Source organism: Notothenia rossii, assembly GCF_949606895.1.
Source record: "Notothenia rossii genome assembly, chromosome: 3".
Taxonomy (NCBI): Eukaryota; Metazoa; Chordata; class Actinopteri; order Perciformes; family Nototheniidae; genus Notothenia; species Notothenia rossii.
In genome coordinates, this window is record NC_136901.1 from 77,236,086 (window position 1) to 77,258,758 (window position 22,673).

At 39.3% G+C, this 22,673-nt stretch overlaps 3 protein-coding genes across 4 annotated transcripts in view; 2 read left to right on the forward strand and 1 right to left on the reverse strand.

The window, feature by feature from the left end:
• The window catches only part of LOC307032219 (neuronal acetylcholine receptor subunit alpha-7-like), a 32,055-nt gene extending 23,655 nt beyond the window's left edge, over positions 1-8,400 (forward strand). For both annotated transcript variants that reach the window (XM_079670060.1, XM_079670061.1), the window contains 5 exons: positions 1,498-1,745; positions 3,128-3,322; positions 3,906-3,992; positions 6,094-6,203; positions 6,318-8,400. In XM_079670060.1, coding sequence (XP_079526186.1) covers positions 1,498-1,745; positions 3,128-3,322; positions 3,906-3,992; positions 6,094-6,203; positions 6,318-6,941 — 1,264 coding nt within the window. In that variant the 3' untranslated portion in view covers positions 6,942-8,400. The remainder of the gene's footprint in view (positions 1-1,497; positions 1,746-3,127; positions 3,323-3,905; positions 3,993-6,093; positions 6,204-6,317) is intronic.
• Positions 8,401-16,826: 8,426 nt separating this feature from the next.
• On the reverse strand, positions 16,827-19,268 carry LOC307032764 (uncharacterized protein). The gene is made up of 5 exons (XM_079670995.1): positions 19,065-19,268; positions 18,845-18,985; positions 18,660-18,759; positions 17,808-17,938; positions 16,827-17,640 (listed from the first exon to the last, which is right to left on the reverse strand). Exons 1-5 carry the CDS (start codon positions 19,116-19,118, stop codon positions 17,356-17,358), a joined length of 711 nt encoding a protein of 236 aa, XP_079527121.1. The 5' UTR covers positions 19,119-19,268; the 3' UTR covers positions 16,827-17,355.
• Positions 19,269-19,611: 343 nt separating this feature from the next.
• polr2g (RNA polymerase II subunit G) lies at positions 19,612-22,647 on the forward strand. Its single transcript, XM_079670996.1, has 8 exons — positions 19,612-19,763; positions 20,067-20,176; positions 20,817-20,976; positions 21,320-21,370; positions 21,473-21,538; positions 21,806-21,877; positions 22,025-22,058; positions 22,319-22,647. Exons 1-8 carry the CDS (start codon positions 19,752-19,754, stop codon positions 22,330-22,332), a joined length of 519 nt encoding a protein of 172 aa, XP_079527122.1. The 5' UTR covers positions 19,612-19,751; the 3' UTR covers positions 22,333-22,647.
• Positions 22,648-22,673: the final 26 nt, after the last annotated feature.

Genomic DNA, 22,673 nt, shown 5'->3' on the forward strand with positions numbered 1-22,673 from the left:
CAATCAACATGTTTCCTAAATGCTGCACGATTGTGTATGTTATGCAACTGTAAATAGGGTCATGGCAATGACTAAAATATTGAACTAAATGTTTCATGTCCTGTAAGAGTTAAAAGGATCATCAAAAACTATGACAAATCATATTTCGTAAATGTTACTTTTATAGATTTTTTTACAAGCTTTATACAAATGTTCTGTTTAGCTGCCTGCATCTTTAAAAAAGTAGCAATGAGGAGGAGGGGAGAGAAGCTTCCTTCCAGCGAGTTGCTAGAGTGGAGAATCAATTTGTATGAACAGGATGTTTGCTACATACTGTACAAACAAAACAAAACAAAACAGAAGAGACTGGCTAAGTTCAGACCCTGCCTCTGGCACTTTTTTTTTAACAGTTCACATTTTCCGTGACATCAGAAGAGCTACTAACTTCTTAATTAGGGTTCAACTGGAGTGCCAGAGCTGATAACATATTATTCTTTGTTCAATGGTTTATTTGACCTTAAGTTCTGTTGTCAAACTTTAAATATTGAAAATATACTTACACAAAACGTGTAGATGCCTGCTAATATATCTTTCAAACAGTTTGCAGGTATATCTTATACTGTATATATATCAGGTATATCTCAAACAGGTATACCTTTCAAACAGTTTGCAGGAATATCTTATACTGTATATATATCAGGTATATCTCAAACAGGTATATCTTTCAAACAATATATCTTTCAAACAGGTTGCGAGTGGCAGAGGATGCATCTGTGATGTTTTCTCATGCCACTGATTTGGTTCCTGTAACTCCATATTTTGCATAGTAGTGGAGGTGATTATCTGATTTCACTGCACCCTGGATTTAACCTGGGTTTTAACTGTGTGCATATAAGGGGTGACAGACTGTTGCAGCACGCTGGTCGCTCCACGGATGGCCGGTACAAATCACTTCACTGCACGCCCCTCTGGCAGGTTAGGCTGAACATTGTAAAGATTGGAACACTTTAACCGGTATACAACCACAAAAACAAATGACACTTGGTGCCTAAAGAGCGAGATATTTACCTCGGGACTTGCTAGAGGAGAAACAGACCTAAATGAGAGCAGTTTAGGACTTGCATTCATCAGGTACCCAGAAAGTCACCTCCAAATGAATGATAATGTTGTCTGTAACTGCTGGAATAGGCAACTGTTTGCCTAAAAATATACCGAGCTGTTGCTGTTCTTCTGATAAATGTTTATCCCACCAACTAATACTTTTCTTATTCCTTAATCTGTCTTTTCAATATGTGCGGACTTTTTTTTAATAACAATTCCTTGCCTCTCTAAAATAGTACAAATTAACAAACCAATTTAGAAGCTTTCGGCCTGCGTGTGGTACCTGAGAGCATTATGTCTAAAAAAATTAAAAGGGCAATAAAGAGATTTCAGTTAGATGGAGTTTTAGCTAACAGCAAGATGATGAAAAATGTTCAAGGTGCACACACACCTTACTCTTATTCATTCTCTCCCTAGTGCCGATGAGCGATTTGATGCCACCTTCCACACCAACGTACTGGTGAATGCGTCAGGCTACTGCCAGTACATCCCTCCTGGCATCCTTAAGAGCACCTGCTACATCGATGTGCGTTGGTTCCCCTTCGACGTCCAAAAGTGTGACCTCAAGTTTGGCTCCTGGACACACAATGGCTGGCTGCTGGACCTCCAGATGCTGGATGTGGACACATCCACATACATACCCAACGGGGAGTGGGACCTTGTGGGTAAGAGGGATGCACTGTTTTTGTTGCCATCAGGATAGATGACTGTACCATGGATCCTGGTAACTGTACTTGAATCCAGTTCCCCCTGCCTGAAATGCCTCAATTAGAATTATTGTTTACTTCTTTAACATAGTGACATAACTGTAACACTCGCTCTTCTATTGGCTATGCTAAGGGTCATATGCTAAGGCAAGACATTTCCTCTTACATCTCTAAGTGGTTGATCAATCACAACAGAGCCCACCAGCTAACCAATCACATCAGACTTGGCTATCATTTCAGACAGAGGGTGAAAATAGGTGCTCAGGCAGTATGAGAAAAAACTAAAGACCTTTTTCAAGCATTAATGTTACAGTTAGGGATGCCAGCGATTATTCCATTTTTCGAATATTCGTTACAGACTCCATATTCGAAAATTATTATTTTTAATTCGATTTTATTTATATATATTTTTATGATTATTTATGTTTTTCTTTTTTTTCCTGGCTTAGTTTCAACCAAAATATAGACTAATGCTAATAATAGTAATAGTATTATTAATTGTAAATGGCCATTGGTCACACCACCAGTTTGTTTTACTGTAAACTTGGAGGAAGCCAGCAGCGCAAGCTGAAAAAAAAATGGGAGAAACCTCAGGGGAGAGCAACAGAGGAGGGATCCCTCTCCCAGGATGGACAGACGTGCAATAGCTGCCTTGTGTAAATCGAAGAGATAATACTTTTTACAGCATAGGTAGACCAAATGTTAGGAAATGCTTTTAACAAAGTTGAAATATTCTAACTGAAATGACAAAGACAATGCTGTAAACGCTATAGAGGAAATTGTTATGTGCTCCCCCTTATTCACCGGGGTCAGGGCTTGCTGACTTCCTCTGTCCGAGATCTGTTATTTAAGAAAAATTCTGGAGAGACATCAATTGGATGAGTTGTAGCTTAATGAATTGGAAAGGGTAGAGTTGTTGGAAGACCTACCGAGTAGGACGTTTCCAGCTGGGACCGAGCAGCAGCAGATCCCAGTGCCTGTGCCCCCGGGGTGACGGTTAACTGGAAATTGGTGTCAGACAGCACCAGATGGCATGCAATAGGAATGTTTGACATGTTGGCAGGTGTGTAGCCGTTCCATATGTGAGAGCAACACAGTTAAAGTTCAAGGTGAGATAGTTAAACCATTCGGTGGCTTGCTAAACATTTTAATTAAAATACAAACATAGGATAAATGCAGAGCAAAGTTCCAAGCCTGTCACTTAGTTGCTTATCATTGCCACTCGTCATTCGTTGTATTTCCTTCTATGTTGTTTACATGAATTATATAGGCTATTTACACATTCAATCACTTTATTAGTTCACAAATAACTTGCTTATATGCGTTTACTCCTCCCTTAGGTGTTCCAGCCAAGCGCAATGAGCTGTACTATGAATGCTGTAAGGAGCCCTACCCTGATGTGACATTCACAGTCACTATGCGCCGCAGGACGTTATATTATGGACTTAACTTGCTCATCCCATGTGTGCTGCTCTCTGGCTTGGCCATGCTGGTCTTCCTGCTACCTGCAGACTCTGGAGAAAAGATTTCTCTGGGTGAGAGGGGCTTAAGCACACTTGTTGTTTACATGAAAATACCTTGCTTTGCAAAACAGTTAAACAATGTGTCATTGATCTATGTGAGCAAGATAGAAAGATGTTTGTTCGGTATTTTAGTACTCTGCACTTATTATTTAAATAATAGTAAAGCAATATAGTTTTCAATCCCCAAGTGTGTTTGAAAGTGTTCAAGCATATACAAATGCAGTCACAGCTGTACACCAATACATACATCTATTAAGGCACACCAGCATATGTGTGCTTGCATCTTCCTGAATCACATAGCGAAACATGAATACATACATGTCAAACAACCATGGAATAACTTTAAAATAAGAGGCTTGCCTTAAATCCAATGTTGATGAATACCCCATCGAAAGGAGCAGTAGCCTGTTACAAAGTTTGAGGTATTTCTGGAGCTGTAACTCACCTTGGACACGTCAGAACAGTCGGCAGTTGATAAATGGTTGTAGTCATGGGACCATAATTGATTACATGTATACGTTATTACACAATTTCATACACCAGTGATCCTGATCACATCATTATGCTCATGTTCTCTTTTTCTCTCCGTCTTAAGGCATCACTGTGCTCCTTTCGCTAACTGTCTTCATGCTTCTGGTAGCAGAGATCATGCCTGCAACGTCCGACTCTGTTCCTCTCATCGGTGGGTTATATTTATGTGTATAATTATGTGTCTACATGTAATATACTTAAGCGTGCATTAATGCATTATCACCCAGAATAAGTGATACACTTCAGAAGGAAGTAATCATTTCCATTCCTTACATTTTTTCTAACAGATGCATTATACCTCACCAAAGATATCCCTGGTGTTTGTTTACCTGGATGCATGGTTCACAGAGCCCTTGGGGGGGGTGTGGAGTAAGAACTAAAGCTGTCAGCCACACTAATAGACTAGGGGATAGCTGGATAGAGGAAGACATATGGACCGTCTAGGGAGATAAGTAACGTTTGGGGCTAAAGTTGACCAAAACAAAAGGCTTAAAGAGGCAGACATCTATTTTTTGTGTCGTGTGTGTATGAGAGAATGTGTGTTAACATGCTTTGATTTATAACTGCAGTGCTGTATGTACGTGTCATATCAGTTTCACCTGGTCAATTTAAAATATATTGTACATATCAACTGTACATGATGTGAGGGTATTGATGAGATTAATGTTTGTCCATACTGGACAGGGTCACCACTACATCAATGCGCTGATAAGTTCCCTCGCTCAGAAAAGGCTTGATAAATGCTTCATCGATTGAATAGTCTGTGCTCCTTAATTCCCTCGACCTCAACACAAGGCCAACTGGGACGCTTTAAGCCGACATGTTGGAATTACTCATACCCCTTTACAACACAGTGGCCAAATCCGGATTTGAGTTATTGTAGCTGCTTGAGCTTGACCGTGAATATATAAAGCAAGTGTTCAACACTGCTGCTTATATCAGGCCATATGTCTTTTATCATCAGTCTTTAATAACTAGATAAGGATATGAGTTCATTTCATTTTAGTTAATTTAGTCAGACATGTTTTATCTGTTTTAAGACCGTTTGGCTTAGTTCGTTTTTAATTCTGTTCAGTTTTTATTCATTTTTGACTTATTTAGTTCAGCCACAATCACCAATGCCATTTGTAACTAAAGGTTATTTGTTGAATTATTATAAATCATATATATATATAGGCAGTCTTTTTTCTGGCTCTTATTTCATAAAACAAAGTCATTTACTCACAGCAAATGTCCTTCCGCTTCTCATGAACAGTGGAACACGTCCTTTAAAGGGTCCCATGACATGGCCATTTCTACTGATCATAATTCTATTGTTGAGGTCTACTAGAATAGATTTACATTGTTCAATGTTCCAAAATCACATTGGTTTCTCATACAGCATCTCTGTATAGTATGTGTATTCACTCTCTGACCTAAACGGCTTGTTGGAGCTCCTGGCCCCCCCCTCCCTATGAGCCCACTGTGCTCTGATTGGTCAGCTCGCCCACTCTGTTCTGATGAGTCCACCACCGTAACAGTGGAACATCAGTGATTATGTGTTAAAATGGCATTAGCAACCAGAAAATGACACCAGTAAGGACAACTTTGAGGGTTTGTGACTCTGCAGACCGTTTACATGCAGAAAAACCTTCATAACACACAAGGGGACGGGTAATAACCAGAAAAGCATGACATGGGACCTTTAATACTATGTTCTATAATGCTGTGTCTTCTTCAGTGTTTCTTCTCTTTCCCCACTATTTTATCATCTTCTTCTTCATTTGAACCTTTATGATCCTTAGTTTGCAGGCTTTGCAGTAGCTGTAGTCCTGTTTAGCCGTTAGCTCTTTTTAATTCACATTCACTAGCGTCTATGTGCGTGCGTGCGTGCATGTGTCCTCTTCAACTGGTGAAAAACATCCCTCCCGAACCAACCTTAAGCTCTCTCTCTCTCCCTTCTCTAATTATATTGTTTTAGTTTTTTTGTTTAACCCTATTTTCTGTTTTGTCAAACTTTTTGCAAATGTTCTCCATTTCAGTTTAAGTGTGCATATTTTCCCCTTGGCACTATAACTTCTTGCACAAATTGATCAGACTTGCTTTCCTTTGATGTTGGAGTGTGAAATTAACCTATTTTTGGAAATAATTAAAGGATAATGTTCTACCTATTAGTAGATGTTCATTAAATGTAACCATGGTAGTGGGGCATGGACTTATTGGTATCTGTGAGCAAAATGTAAAGTATTTCGTTTTTTGTGTACACTTGCCAGCCCAGTACTTTGCCAGCACCATGATGATAGTGGGGATGTCTGTGGTGGTGACAGTTATAGTCCTGCAGTTCCACCATCATGATCCTCGAGGAGCCAAGATGCCCAAGTGGGTGAGTAGCCTAAACTGGTTGAATCCGTTTGAAACATTCAGCACAAAGGCTTATGTTTAGATGAGTGTGTTATCGTTTGGTTTTGCGCCACTGACGCTCCCTCCCTCCTTTCAGGTTCGGGTGGTTCTGCTGAACTGGTGTGCCTGGTTTCTGCGTATGAAACAACCCGGCGATGAGCGTAAGCGGGCAGGTTACAAGCACAGTCCCACCTCCCAGCACCACTCCAGCACCAGCTCCATAGAGATGGGCACTTTACCAAACCTAAATATGCCCCTCTCACAGACATCTTGCCCACCTTGTCCCACCGGCACCTCCAACGGTTCAATGAGCCTCTACTTTGGCAATTACCACTCCATAGAGAGCCCACAATGCCCGCCTTCCAGCGACTCTGGGGTAGCACTAGGGGGCCGTGCCCATGGCTCCCCTGGTGATGAGGCTGAGTCATCTGGAGGAGTTGGCAGTGGTGTTGGAGGCCTGGGGATGGGAGTTGGACCTGGGATGGGAGTCAGCATCCCCCCTCCAGAGATCCAGCGCATCTTAGATGAGGTGTCGTACATAGCCCAGCGCTTTCGGGAACAGGACAAGGCCGAGGTCATCTGTGGCGAGTGGAAGTTTGCAGCGGCGGTGGTGGACCGGCTGTGTCTGGTGGCTTTTTCTCTCTTCTCCATCATTTGCACCTTCACCATCCTCATGGCAGCACCCAATTTCATAGAGGCTGTTTCCAAGGACTTCACATAGCTGGTTGAAGCAGCAGTGGAGAGTGGGAAGACAGCAAAGATTAGGGTTGAAGAAAATATTAAGAAAGAAAGGGGAAGGATACAATGAAGGGTGCAGTTTGTGGTCCCATACCTACAGTCAGGGTTCCCCATTGGAAAGGAGCTGCGGCCAGGCAGTGTTTTATGATAAAAAAAATGTACTGAAGAAGCTCAAGAAAGTAATATTGACAAAATCAGGAAACAAAATAGTCATGATTGATCAATAAATAATCACAGAGAGGAATCATAATGTTTTACTCGCACTTCTAAATGAAGAAGATAAGCATAATGCATTGTCCCACACAGGTTGTTCATATGTATAGAATGAAATAGGTGTTGCATGCAGACTCAACAACAAACCTGGAGTGACTTGAGCTAAAAGGTTGGTAATCACCGGGGCGGTAGGGGAGGACACTGTATATATTTTTATTTTTGACATTTCAATGAGTGGAAGATAATGTTGCAATAATGTTGTACCCTGAAAACACTGTTAATACCATTATTGTATCTGCACTTATTTTAAACAACTTCTTGATTGACTGTACAGTGACTCATTCAGCACCCCAGTCCTCCTCACTGCCTCTTATCTTGTTTATTTTTATCTTTGTCCTGTATGTACAAGATCATACACCAACTGTTCACCTTCAAAAGAGAATCAGACTTTTTCTTATGAAGTATCATCCCTGTAATAATATTAGGTTAGATATTAAAACGAGATGTTTCACTTTGAATTTTATTGTTATTGCGTTCACTTTGACAATAGAAATCAACCTTATTGCTTTTACACAAGTGTAAAGGCATTTTCTTTATACATCAGAGTAGAACTGCATATTAAGGATAACTTTGTCTTGCCTGTTTAATTTAAGGCAATATAATATGTAACATGAGAACAGTTTGGAACAGTGATACGATACAATATTCAATACATTGTATAAAAAAAGCACTGTGTGGACTGGTATGTAGCCTACTGGTGTTGACCAGTAAGACAACAGTAAATATTTTAGCAAAATGGTCTTTAACTACACAGACATCAATCATTTAACAATATAAAAGTGGTCAAGTAAAGTAGTATTACTGCTGAAAAAATACCCATATTCATGTATGTTCTTGGACTTCACTGTACAAAGTGTCAATGAAGATAAAGAGCAATGTGACTTTTGAACCACTGACACCAGAGACAATGGCTCTATAGGAGGAGAAAACTTCAGAACCACATCCACTACCTTATCACTGGAGAATATACTGTAGATTTGTAAAAGGCCCTATAGTGTTTGTTCGTGTTTTGTAGAGGGAGCCGAGTGACTAATTCACACAAAGTTGTTAACGTGTTTGGTACCACCTCTTTGTTATAGGAACATTCATTGGTGTCTTTATCTCTTTTACTGTCATTAGTGTGAGTTTCTTTGCTCTCTATAATAATAAAAGTATATTTATTCTCTGTACATCAGGCTCTGGATAGTTCTGTGGGGACATATTCAGGAGAGTATTGCAGCGTGTTGTGTGATGTGGCCTTCATTGCATTATCTCGAACACTATAGGTCCAGGGATCGGCAACAGCCGGACCGCGGTCCGGATCCCAGACGCCGACCTATACGGACCCGGACCTGTAATCAATACATTAATAGGTGATTTCAATTTTGACGGGGTGATTCTATTTTAAAAGCCGCCGAAATGGGGCGAAAGAGACGAGTGAGCGATACAGGGAGAGAAACACAGAAGAAGAGACGAGTGAGCAGCAGAGAGAAGCGGAGAGGAAAGTGATTGAAGAGAATAATTAGCGATACAGGGAGAGAAGCGGAGAGGAGAGTGAATAGGCGTGTTAGCGGCAGACAGGGAGAGACACATAATGACACATGGCGCTCTCCAAGAAGAGGAAAGTGGACAGCGAGAACAGAGCTTTTAACCCTGAGTGGACGGACTCGTTCATGTTCATCCTGCACACTGGGAGCACAGAACCAGTGTGTCTCATTTGTTCAGAGACCGTGGCGCTCATTAAAAGTGCCAAAACGCCACTATGAGACAAAACACAAAGTGTTCTCAAGTCAGAACTGAGGCCACAAAAAATAAGCAGTCTCAGAGCCCAATATAATCAGTCCACCAGGATCACTTTTTTTTTTTTTTAAGATGCACACATTTTCAAAAGCTATTTTATTTATTTTCTCTATTTTATTTTTAAATGCAGCCCGAGAGGAACATTACACATATCCACAGTATGTACTGTATATCTGTATAGTTCAATGTTAATTGACAATAAATAGTTGTTTTTTAATTGTACTTTCTTTATTTGATTGGCAGTCAGTTGTTGATTACATGCAGACGTTGATAAAGCTGCAGGCTACTTCAATATATATCACACTAATTCATAAAGCAAGTTAGACATTTTGATGTTCCGGACCTTTGCATGGGGAGATTTTCTCTAACTGGACCTCGTTGAATTTTAGTTGAATACCCCTGCTATAGGAGCTGAAACCTCCTCTTGGATTGCTACTGCTGCAGGATTGAAGAAATCAACCACATTTGCTTAGAAGCAGAAAACCAGCTAATACTTTCAAGTCTCCAAACTCCATCCACAAGTTTCAAGTTCAATCAGAGTGCATGCCGCTGTACTGCAAGCTGCCAAATTGTGAGACAGCAGATTGGCCAGATGGCTGAAGTGCAAAATTAATCAAGATAATGCAGAATAAAATGGGAATGAGCCGTTTAACTGGTTGTGAAACAGTTGCATAATGGCATAAGAATGCTTTCTATAAAGAGCCTCAGAAACAATGTCACCATCAGCGCTATCACTGATTATTAAGACTAATGAGACATAAAAGTGCCTGGTGTTTTTGTCACAGACCGCACTAAATCTCAAGCTTTCATAACTGTGATAATTTACCATGTTGTCGATTAGACGGGATGTGCATATTTTGATAGGAGTTCAAAAACATTAAAAGTTCTGAGTCAAATATAATGTGATAATTCCCTCTAATTAACTTAATCTCTGGTTTTCTTAAATAGTAAAACCAAGTCTATCATCTGGGGTTAAAATTGATTAGAAAGGAGATAAATGGAAATCTAAGAATGAAATACACCAAAAAAGCATGCAAGACATAGAATGTAGGGCATGTTCTCCTTCTCTTCTAGGAAGTATCTGATTTCTTATTTGTGTTGCCAACAAAGGCTGCCTCTCAACTTTGTTTGATGTTTTCTGAGTGAACTCCAATTCATGACGCAGAACCCACATTTGAGGTGGAACTGTTGGTACGTTTACTCAATTAAGAGATTTCCAGTTTTATTTTTATTGAGACCGCAGACTGATAGAAATATGTACATCTGCTGAACTTACATTTTAAGAAAAAAATGTAAAAACATTAGTAAACTTAAGTGTCTGCTTGCTAAGGGTGTGCGTGCCGGAAAGGCAAAAACATATCTGAGATACAATTACACTGAGCAAGTCATGAAGATTGAATTGTGGAATTTCTTCATCTTGGAAAATATTAAATGAGACTCAAAGATACCATAACAGTAGTCAATCTGATCTAAGTGTGTGTTTGTGTGTAATAAATAGAGTTATGCTTCCTGCACCGTCAATAATCTATTAATTTATTAAAAGGGCCATGGAAATAAAAGTGAGGGAAACTGTCCATGACTGGGGAGTTTTCAGACAGCAGCTCATGGGCAGGGATATGCATTCTTTGTTTGTTTGTTTGTTTGTTTATTTATTTAAAGGACAGTGCACATTAATTCACATTGCTGTAAATGAGCCAGTATTAGCCAGCAGGCTAATTTTCAACTGTTGTCCTTGGCAAGATGTTAAATTCAGATTTGACTTAAGGATATCAACCAACCAGTAGGCCAAACATAAGGAATATTACATAACTTGGGATACATACAATCCAAGGCTAGAGTATAGGTTAATGATACAAAAAAGGGGGATTTTGTAATGCCGTTAAGAGTGACCTTGTCCATATGTTCATTATGCTCTAATCATTTGGAAACTCTTCGTAAGCTCTGCCTGTCCCTTACCAGACGACTGGGGGCAGCTGCACTGTTTGTGCGTGTGTGTGTGCGTGTGTGTGTGTGTGTGTGTGTGTGTGTGTGTGTGTGTGTGTGTGTGTGTGTGTGTGTGTGTGTGTGTGTGTGTGTGTGTGTGTGTGTTTGTGTGTGTGTGTGTGTGTGTGTTTTTTTTTATGTGTGTTTTGTGTTAAGGATGATGATAGATTAACTACATTGGATTTGGATGACTCAAGCGAATCTGAGCACAATAGTGTTTGTCACACACAAAATATCTGATCCAAATCCGTTTTCCTCTGGTAAATAATTAAAGAGTTTGGGGAATTTATAACAGCTGTCACTCACCACATTATACTCAGTTTAATTAGAAACCTGTTTTCCCTGTGCAACTCATAATAATTACATCAGGGATCAGAGCACAACAGCAACACAGTAAACACAGAACTAAAACACAATTCACACATTCAGCCAGGTTGAGGTCCTGCAAGACCTGTGAATGTAGACAAATAACAGCGAAGTATTTGTTGGTATTTATGTTTTACATGTCTTATCTCTCATCTCTTACATTGTGAAATGTAGATTACAGTCTTGAGAACAGATGTACTGTATGTTCCCTAATCTCTTCAACACTACTGATATACAGAGCAAACCCCCCCCCCCCCACCCCGTGAGAAAGAACTGCTCAGCTGCCTGACTGTTGCATCTGAGATGACAGCAAGTGTTGTTGTAGTGTTTGCTGTTGTTGTTTCATGTCAGGCTAGCGATGTAAACTCAATCATACAGAGCCTAAGTGTAAAAGTTTCAAAGTGCAAGACTGTGTGGCACACACAAAAAAACACAAATATGCATTTACACCATCAACATAAACGCGTTCACACTGTGCATGGCGGGGGCCTGAGCGAGACCAGATTGCATGTTCACTGAGTGTCAAACGGTCAGACTGCTGAGCTCAGCATGCAGCTGATGTATACTTAGCGGGGAATCAAAAAGTTATGAACCAATATGGAGACACTTTTTAATTTATTTTTCTAGGAATGCAGATTTAAATCTAATATGTGATGGTTAATAATGCCCCTATAGGTGATATGTTGCAGGACATTTATTGAAATACAAACCATGAAAAAGTCAAATAAAGGGAAGGGAAGTAATGAAAGTCATGAAAAAGTTATTGGTTGAAGCTCAACCTTATTACCATCCGATATGGCAATGACCTCTGCCCGCTGAACTGCTGGCCCAGCAGTATTAGTTATGAGAGCAAAGTGACTCGATTCCCCCCTCTGGAGACTTTACTTCCTCTCCTGCTGCCTCTTCACATTTTTCCAGTCCCAATCAATCCCACAATTCCCTAGGGTGTTAGAGCTGGGGAAACAACTCACCTTCACACATTGCCAAACTCCTAACAGTTCCTTGCTTATTAGTAAGATCAGTTTATGCTCTAATTAAATTCTGCTGTCTTGCCGTTAATTTGTATGCTTTACTTTTAGCCATGCTAGAGGTGAGGATCATGGATGACAATGTCAGTCGGTGCGTTTTTTAGGACTGTTGATCTCCCGGTTTGGTTTGGACCGATGTTGATCGGTGTGAATTTGTAATTGATTTTATATTTCTGAAGGATTGCCGTGAATGATTGCCCCAAAAAGCAAGGTAATTATCATCCAGCCTCAGCAAAGGAGGTATTGAGGTAACGATATTATAGAACAACAGAGTTAGTGTAGGGTGTAGGATGGATAGGTTAAAAAACATTTCATTTTACCAGGAGACTTTATTATCGTTCCCAAACCCGTAATAAACACTTCTTCTTAATTAACCTCATCCAGCCTTAACCATAGTTTTTTGTAACAGTTTTAGAAATGGCAGCTGATCTAGAACTAATTCCAGGGGCATTGGATCGGGAAATGCCTGTGTCTTTCTAACGGGCCTTTCAGTTACAAACAACGTACTTTGTTGTTTTCATTTGTATCAACTTGTTGTGAAGTCATTGGTCTGATACTGTCTGATACTGTGTCATGTTCTCTTCTCTCTTTTAAAAAAAAATTATTTTCTTTATTTCTGCGTACATGTTGTGCTTTTTTGTTTCATTGATTCATTAAGGCAATATTTGATAAATGTTGTTGTGACACTTTCAATAGTGTAATAAGCTGTGATTCATTTCATTTGGTTGGAAAAAGCGACAGCCTGAATGCTAATGTGACGCATCACCAAATGAGAGAGCAGCAGGGTTGGCTGGGCAGGGAGTCCTGTCATCCATCACTCTCCTCTCCTCTCACTTTCTCATGTTTGTCCTTACGGAGCGGAGCCTTACACACCTCTAGGGGCCGGAGGAAGTGTTTACTTGGCGCTGCAGGCTGGAACCAAAACATTCATTTTGCATGTGAGACCAGTAATTTCACTAGTAAAAAAAAGAAAGATGTGTTATTAATTAAATGAGTCAAATGATAATAATATTCATGGCACACACAAACAAATTAGTACAGCGAGCATGGCATCATATAGTCTGCCAAGTCATGATATTGCCAAATTTCAAGGACAACCGCAGAGCAAGCAGACTACTGAAATAGTTATTACAGTTCTTAGATTCACATAGATAGATCTGAATACGTTCTGAAGAGAGAGAAACAATAAAGCAGATGAAGCCTTTTAAACGTAAACTGGCAATGACAAAACTAAACACATCATAGTGATTAAACAATATTTGATCTTTTACTGAAGCCTTCAGTTTCAGAGCGCAGAGGACAGTCTTAGGTCACACTTTTTGATGGCTGCCTTGACAGCTCTTTCATCGTAATTTGTCATTTTCCTAAAAATAGAACTGAAACCTACAGCACCTGTATGGGTACAGACAGCCATAAATGCAAAAAAACAAACAAGCATACAAATGTGTGTGCCCTAAGTACCCAATAGAAAGCAAGCTAGGATGCACAAACAAAAAACATCACAAGCATGAATCTCACTCTCTCTTCCAGCAGCAAATATGATGCATGACCAATAATCCGCAAGCATAAAGTAATCTGAGCAAATGTCCATTTGGATTATCAGTCTGCACAGTGTAATCTGAAACACTTCTCAAACTGGTTGATTGAGAGGTCACGAGAGAGCTTTGGCCATGTGGAGAAGCAGTGTCTAAGTACTGCTTTTTTTCAGCCTCAGCTGGATAATATTGGTTGCAGCAGTTTCCATAACTTTTTGCTATTTTTCTCGGTGCTAATTAGCTCATATAAGAATGCTAACGGGCTAAAAAATGGTGAACTTGGTAAAATACTTACTAAACATGGGCATTTTAGCACTGCTTATTGTAAACATCTTAACATTGTAACGTTAGCATCAATGTGCCTTAGTCTCACAGATATGGAGTAGACTCTTCAAAGAAAAGTGCAACCTATGAAATGTATTTCCCATTACACTCTGGTGTATTAAGGATATCAGTCTAACAAAATGGCAGCTCCAAACAGAGGCCCTGACTCAAAAATCTGACATGTATTATTTAACCTATTTTCAAAGATGTGTTGTCTCTGTCCTCTCGTGTCACAGCTGTGTTCTGACTGCATGTTCTATCCTTGATGTAGAGTCTATAGGGATTTGAATCCCAGCAAAGGGAAAAGTAGCTGCTCACTTTAAATTAATGCAAATGACCCCAGCTCCAAATGCTCACAGAACATATTCAACACACACACACACACACACACACACACACACACACACACACACACACACACACACACACACACACACACACACACACACACACACACACACACACACACACACACACACACACACACACACACTTTGCTGTACGTAAATGGATACACACACATTAACGAAACAATGTGCATTCACAGACGTATACACATGCATGCTCCGACACTCCTAACATAAACTGACACATTCTTAACACAGAAGATAATGGCCTCATCCTTGTGTCTGTCCATTTGCTAATGTCCCATATGTGCTCGCTTGGTTAGATTTCAGTCGCAAGCCCGTCTGCATTCTCTTCAATGAGTCACAGAGTGCGAGTAAATCCCCTGTGTTTAAAAAGAGCATATCAGTTAAACGATAAGATGACCTAATATCTGATGCTCATTATTGTCACTATTGTTTTTATTTTATTGCAGCAGCTTTTTCTTAAATAGTAAAAGATGTATGTGAACTAATGTCCATGCTTGCCATTAAAATATCCCCTGCACAGATAGCTTCTTAATACTTAATTCCTGCTTACACCACATCAACTGTTTCCAAGCTTGTGCCCTCACATCCAGCCCAAGACGTGGTGGGGGTCTTTTGTTGGCTTTAAATTTGAGGATACAGGAAGAGTTTGACCACTACAAAAAAAGAGAAAAGTTTGAATAGGGGCAGAGAATCCCTCAATATCTTTTAGGAAATAATGTTCTTCACTTTGACTGCCCACTCAGGCTTCTCTCCTTTGCAAGTGTGACAGAATGGAAAAGTTGTCAAACAACTCTTAGTCTGATGTCTGCTCTGAACACCCAGCAGAGGCATACAAAGACCCCCCCCCCCCCCCCCCCCCCCCCCACCTTCCTGTCTTTCCTCGAGCTAACTGGGTTGACTCTCACTGCAGGAAGTCTGGAGGCTGTGCACAGACACAAAAAGATGAGAGATACACAATTAAAAAAATGCATGTATCAAAGCATTGAGTCCACTTGTAGTGCTTATCAGCAGACAATAATTTGATTTTAATCTTGGATCGGATATATATTAATAATAGATCAAGATTTCTGGGTCATTTTTACTGCATTGGGATGCTATGACATATGGACATTTGTAGGAAAATTGCCCAAAATTGATGTTAATTCATGGACCAAACTCCGTGAAGGGTCATATACAGTACCTGTTGCTACTGCTCTTTATTTTACAGAAAGTTCCACCCACACTAAAAGGAGACATGGGGTCAGAAGGGTTGGTGCCAAATGATGAGGTGTAATAATGCATGAGCACTTCCTGAGACGTATGACACTTAATCCAAGCTATAACGACAGGTCATGAAAAGCACACGGAGGAAGCTATCAGCGAAATTATTTAAACAAACATCAATAGATTAGCTTTCAGATGATTTAACAATGTATCTCTTGCTCGTTCACAGGAATCCAAAAATAGTGAAAAGCCCCTTGCAATTTTAAGCTAGGCTGACTTTCATATTGTGACTCAACAAGTTTATTCAGATATATCATTCATGCTGAGGAACTGTCGTTCATCACATCTTTGTTCACAGTGTTTGAGTTTGTCCTAAATATCAAAGAGAGGGATGTAGTTTTCAAATACTTACAAAAAAAGATAACTTTAATTATTGCTCCTATTGCAATTCAGAGTTTGTAACTTTAACTTCACTCACAAATGCACAACAAAGTCAATCTTCTGGTGCCGCCGGGAGTCATGTTTGACTCGTATCAGTGTAGATGTAGACAGCATGGGGACGTCAGCATTAAAGTAGGTTGCCAGAAAATAAACTTTGGGAGAGAATGTTGTGTGACACATAAATTAGATCAGGGAAAATTATTCATGACATTTACAGTGAAATAAACTAGAAATGCACCGACGAGACCAGATTTGCACCCATCATGATTATCCTAATCCAAATCAGTTCTCTAATAAAATAGTTTTTCTCCATTTGAGATGGTGTTGGCTAATGTTAAACATGTGCTGTTTGTATGAACTAAAAGATCACATTAATATATAAAGTGTCAATTCAAGCCTTTCTGATAAAGGCAAAGATGTGGTGCCATCTGCTGGTGTTACAACATACTTCACCAATAATATGTGATAACTGCATTTTTACTGTCCCACCACTGACTTTCCTGATGTATTACAAAACCCAAAAGAAGGAGACCAAGTCAGAAAATCAATTTCAAATCTTACATATTATTAACAAAATAGTTTATTTAGAATATGAAAGGCCTATAGATACTTTAAAACACACGCTTCCATTGCTTTGAACAATGCTACGTATTCAAACTCCTATTGATAGTGACGGTAACAATGCAATGTGCAACACATCCTAGCACAGAGCTATTTTAAGTGAACAAGGAAATTAAGAGCTGGCATGAGATTCTGACATGTGATTGTTTTAGGTTTTATGACATAAACTGAATGAAAGACAACTGTGAAATTGGTTCAAATGATTAATGTAATGACCAACTTTCTGCAAAAGATTCACTTTTACCTACAATATGGCAAGTGATCGAGAAACAGCCAGAGCCACAACACATTCAAAAAGTCAGGGTCAGAAATCATTTGATTAAAACCATGTCTCCCCCATCTACACCTACACACCCAAGGAGGTTCACAACAAACTCAGATTCTGTCTCTCATGCTTCTTTTGTCATCTACATAAAAACAGAATAACAAAATAAAATAATACATTGACATCTGGAATCTTTTCTGTATCACTACTCTCCTTTTACATTCCCTTTGTCCTTGTTCCTTGGCATACGTCCCATGTTATAAAACTCTAAGTTAGGCCTCATGTCGGTGAGGTGGGCGAGGCGGTTGGACATGGCAAAGAAAGCAGTGATGGCAGAAATGTCCCACGCATCCTCACGGTCAAAGCCCACTTCCTCCAAAGACTGGAAATGCTGCTCTGTAATGGTGTCACAGCGACACACAGCCATCGCAAAGTCCAGCATGGCCCGCTCCCGAGCAGACAGCTCTGCATTCTCATAGTTAACAATCACCTGTACCAGGAAGGAGAGACTTCTTTGAGATGTGATGTTATAACTATTTTAACCATTAAAACATTGCTTGACTCTGAATAATTAAAATGCCGACCCTTATGCATGTATGCAGTAATTGTGTATTATAACACGCAAAGCAGAGGCAAATAGTAAAAATAAATTTGTACCTGATCGGAAAGAGTGGGCTTCTTAGAGTAAATGCGATGCAATGCACTGTGGGATACCACACAGTAAAGACACTTGTTGTGGACACTGGTAGCGACAACAATCAGCTCACGGTCTGCCTTGGTCAATCCGCCTGGAAGACAATTGGTAAAACATTAATGTAAAATCATGAAATCAATAACACATTCACACAACAACAACATACAGTACTTAGCATCAGAGCTCGTTTTAGTCAACAACTTATTTAGATATATGAGCAAGCTTCCTCTTGAAACCGGTCTAAAATATTTAGGAAGTGGCCACAATGCCAAAAAAACCTGCACAGGCATGCACAAGAATGTTATATTGTTCCGTTTAGTAGAGGTGGTGGGGAAAAGATCGAATCACACCTAGGGTTGTATTGGTTCAGAATATAGTTTTCTATTGTAAAGTGAAGCATAAATGCTCGAAGGCAAATATGTCTAAACACATTAGATAACAAAATCAGGGGCAAGACTTTAGCAACAACCTCCTTTTCTGTTTTAAAAAGGAGTGGATCTATACTTCCCCAATTCAAGATTCATGCATTCAACCCAGACAGCCACTGCCCATAAGGCATTGGTCTACCCTCAGGGTCCACATGATTCCTTAGTCACCAATTCAAAGTTATTTATTTCAGAAAATGAAAAGATCACCAAGACCAAATCAGGGGCAAGACTTTAGCAACAACCTCCTTTTCTGTTTTAAAATGGAGTGGATCTATACTTCCCCTCTACAGTCTTCCCTGATTGTTATGGGCAGTGGCTGTCTGGGTTGACATCCACTGTATGTTTATGAGTTGTTATGATTGGTGGGGATCGGACACACAAACAAACCTGTCTCTTTGTTCATTAGTTCATTGTAGTAACTGAAGAAGGCTCTGAACTCTGCTGGTCTATGAGAGAGGACTTTAAAGACATTTGGCAAAAAGCCTCCCTGCAGAGAAGGAAACGTGAGGTTTAGCAGAATAGGACCATGTTCATGTGCAGTATTATGTCTTTTTAAATGTTGTTTTTTCTACCTTTGACTCAACTTCCTCCATAAGATCCACTATATCATGAGGAAGGTCTTTCTTGTAAGGAACTGGATACCGACTGATATTCTCCGGTGGCGGATCGCTGCTGGAGAAATGTCGGATTTCAGCTCCAGACCGAAGAGAGGCCTGGACGTAGGGCAGGAGTTACATTAGTCATACACAAAATAAACATACATGCAGAGTAAAGGGTTATTCGACAACTTACCAGCTGTCTAAACACAGGGGGACGACATAACTTCCAGACGAGGTTACTCGCCATGTTGCCTGGCTGAAAAGTGCAGGAGAGACGCCGGCCGTCTTTTATCAATCTTTCCAAATATCAGCCACCTGTGCAATGGCTGTTGCGGGTTGTATCAGAATCATATGATCATGACAGTGGTTGTGTTGTCAAAAAAAGATTCTGTTTTGCTTCGATTTGTCAGAAGTTATTGGTCCTGCAAAACAAACCAATCATGAACCCGTATTCAGTCGCGCCTGCTGTGTGTACCCGCCCTCCTGCTGTGTGTCTTCCTCGCCGACAGGGGTCAGTGTGGAGAGGACTGTCAGGGTTTTACGCAGCCAAAAACATTTGCAAAAAACAAACCAAACAACCTGCGTGTTTTGCAGTTTAAAGAAAACAAAGCCCACAGACCAACTCATTTTGAGATTAGTGCATATTCTATTCATCCGAATATTAAGGAAGATCTCTGAATTTATTTACTCAAAGACCAGAGCGTATGCTTTCTGAGAGACAAAACCCAGGGCAACAAAATCACACTCCTGACCCCGTGACCCGGAAATAACCAAAGTCGCGAACGAGCGACATATTTTCATTCATAAAGTAGAAAACGGGTTGGATAATTTATCAAAACAATACAAATTAACCGACTACGATTTGAGCGTAAACGCAAACATGTTTTACCATGTAAGTATGTTTATTACTCTCCGTGTATGGGCCGACCGATAGCAGGGTGTTTGGTTTAGAATGTGTAAATAGCTCATTGTTTAGCATCCAGCTCATTTAGTTTAACACAACTTATTCACATCATTGCCGCACACGTTTTTATGTTATAGTTATGCATAAATACCAGTAAGTTTTCTATTGGCTTTTATTGCTTGTATTTACCAGGGCAGCACCCGGAAGATCACCTTTATAACAATCTAATCCAGTACAATGTCTATTACATTATGCAACCGACACTACCTATGGAAGTTTTTTTGTTTTCAGATTTCTTTGGAGCATGAAATCTTACTACACCCGAGGTACTTTGGCCCTAACCTCCTCAACACCGTGAAGCAGAAGCTTTTTACAGAAGTGGAGGGAACCTGCACTGGCAAGTGAGTACCTCCGAGTCTTAATCATGCGGACAATTGCATTCAAAACACTTTTTAGTTTGTTCTTAGCTTAGTGGCACCGAATCTGTATTTGGACTGCAAAGTTGAAATGTCAGGTACATAATACATATTCCACTTATTGTGTGCAAAATATGTTACTAAATAGTATTGCACTAAAAGACAGTGCAGAGAACTTATAAACAGTTTCAGGGCAAGAAGCTAACATAAACAAATGATCGTTTCCATCTGCTTTATAAGGGATAAAATATTAAGTCATAACAATATTCTAAGGATGATCTGAGCTGATTAAGTAATGTTGAATTGTGGTCCATAAACAACTGTACGTTTTGACATCTATGTTCAACCGAAAGCAGCCATTTTAATGTGTACGTGTGTTCAGTGCACGAGGCAGAAATAAACACATTATCACTTCCATCTGCTTTATAGGGGATCAACTATTAAGTCATAACAATATTCTAATGATAGTCTGAGATACCAGCCAAATGCAACAAATCAGGACCAGTATTTGCTCTTGAGATCATCATAACAGTTTAAACATGTATACAAAACTCCTTAAATTTTTTCTTTTTCCCCCCAAGTATACAGTATACATGTCATTGATTTAAGTATTTCTCTCCCCTAGGTATGGCTTTGTCATCGCAGTTACTACCATCGACAACATCGGGGCTGGTGTAATCCAGCCGGGGAGAGGGTTTGTCCTCTACCCCGTCAAATACAAGGCCATTGTGTTCCGCCCATTCAAAGGGGAGGTGGTAGATGCTGTGGTCACTCAGGTTAACAAGGTGAGGGAAAACACAGTGCTACTATGGCCACTATGCAGTTTTTCTTGAGCTGAAACATTATCCTTTGATGACATGTAAAGCTGACATTAAATCAATTAAACTTGGATACTTTGGGATATAAATCATATTATATATAAAGATGACTGACAAAGATGATTGTACAACAACTGTATTTTAAACGTGTTCGTTCAATTCTCTAGAGCACTTATAGATGCTTTTGCAGTGATTGATGTGTTGAATATTAACTAATGAATAGCTGACAACAGACATTATTTTATTTTTGTCTTATTTGTAATATAAAAAAATTGATTATTTGTTATTTATATTTTTCTGTTTCCTGCAGGTTGGATTGTTCACAGAAATTGGTCCAATGTCCTGCTTTATCTCTCGCCATGTGAGTTATCTTAACATCTATAGTTTTGGACCGCACTGGTTGGCTTTCACCCTTTTTTGATTTATATTGTCTTTATCTTATGAGAAACTTTATTTTTTGCAGTCCATCCCCTCAGAAATGGAGTTTGACCCAAACTCCAATCCTCCTTGTTATAAGACAACTGATGAGGTGAGCATTTTTATTTTTATTTCTTGGTACCAGCTGGAGATTAAAACAAAATAAATCACAATAATGCCGAACATTTTTCTAAGTACATGTCACAGTTCAGTTAATTTGAATAATAGTTGTGTTAAAGGTTTTTTTCAGAAAACATAAGTAATCAGGAGTCGAACAAAAGCAATAATTAGTGATGGTGTTGTTTGCAGTTATGGTGCTATCCTGTTAACTGTTGCTGAGGCTTGCAATAAAGAAGGTTGTTCTTCTTTTTGTTTCAAGGACATTGTAATCCAACAAGATGATGAGATCCGGCTGAAGATTGTTGGAACAAGGGTTGACAAGAACGACATTGTAAGTGTTTTATGTGTTTACTTCTCCTTGTCATACGAACACAACTACTTTTCTCTTTTACTATTTCTCAGATTTTCATTTATAGAAGTTATGAAGTGATTGTTGATTTATTGAATACAAAAAAAATGCTTTTCTCTTGTTTTTTAGTTCGCAATTGGATCTCTTATGGATGATTATCTGGGTGAGTATTACAAAGAACTGTGTCATACAGGCGGCTGATGATCCATCATTAGATCGGCAGGATATTGAAAAGCCCTGCAAAGATTTATTTATTGTTGATTAATTTTGACTAGTAGTAAGTACAACATGGTATTAGTTCCATTTGGTAACTGGTTGTGATGAACAGTTTTGGCTTTGCTGTTTATGACTTCACTTATAAAAAATGTTTATGTTCTCTTATATAAATGATTGTTTAACTTGTCTTCTTTATTTTACTTTCAGGTCTTGTCAGCTGATTCGCCTCAAAAGGAGCACATTACACATGGGACATTTTATGTCATAGTTATTTCTTGGTCAGAAGTATTCGTTTTTCTTAACTAATTTGTATAAAGTCAGGAGTTTTGACATAATTTCATTTGTTTTTTCATTGGAATACGTGTAAGTTTTAAAGGAAAGCCCGGAGAATGATTACTAAATTAATAGCAAAACTGCATACAATGCAGAAGCAGAGCCTAATATTAATGTACTCTAATTTTAATGTAGAATTCATAATTTCTATCTGGACTATCATTTTTTTGTACGCTGAGCAATAAAATATTTTATTTGTTAAATCTTTGTATCCTTTTTGTTGTTTTAA

Excerpts from the sequence above, each read along its gene's own strand:
- LOC307032764 (XM_079670995.1), bottom strand. The coding sequence starts at position 19,118 with ATGGCGAGTAACCTCGTCTGGAAGTTATGTCGTCCCCCTGTGTTTAGA. Across the intron at positions 17,939-18,659 it reads ACTAATGAACAAAGAGACAG|GCGGATTGACCAAGGCAGAC; the intron begins GTTTGTTTGTGT and ends ATTGTCTTCCAG. Across the intron at positions 17,641-17,807 it reads AGCCCACTCTTTCCGATCAG|GTGATTGTTAACTATGAGAA; the intron begins GTACAAATTTAT and ends TTCCTGGTACAG.
- polr2g (XM_079670996.1), top strand. Across the intron at positions 20,177-20,816 it reads GAGGGAACCTGCACTGGCAA|GTATGGCTTTGTCATCGCAG; the intron begins GTGAGTACCTCC and ends TCTCTCCCCTAG. Across the intron at positions 21,539-21,805 it reads GTTATAAGACAACTGATGAG|GACATTGTAATCCAACAAGA; the intron begins GTGAGCATTTTT and ends TTTTGTTTCAAG.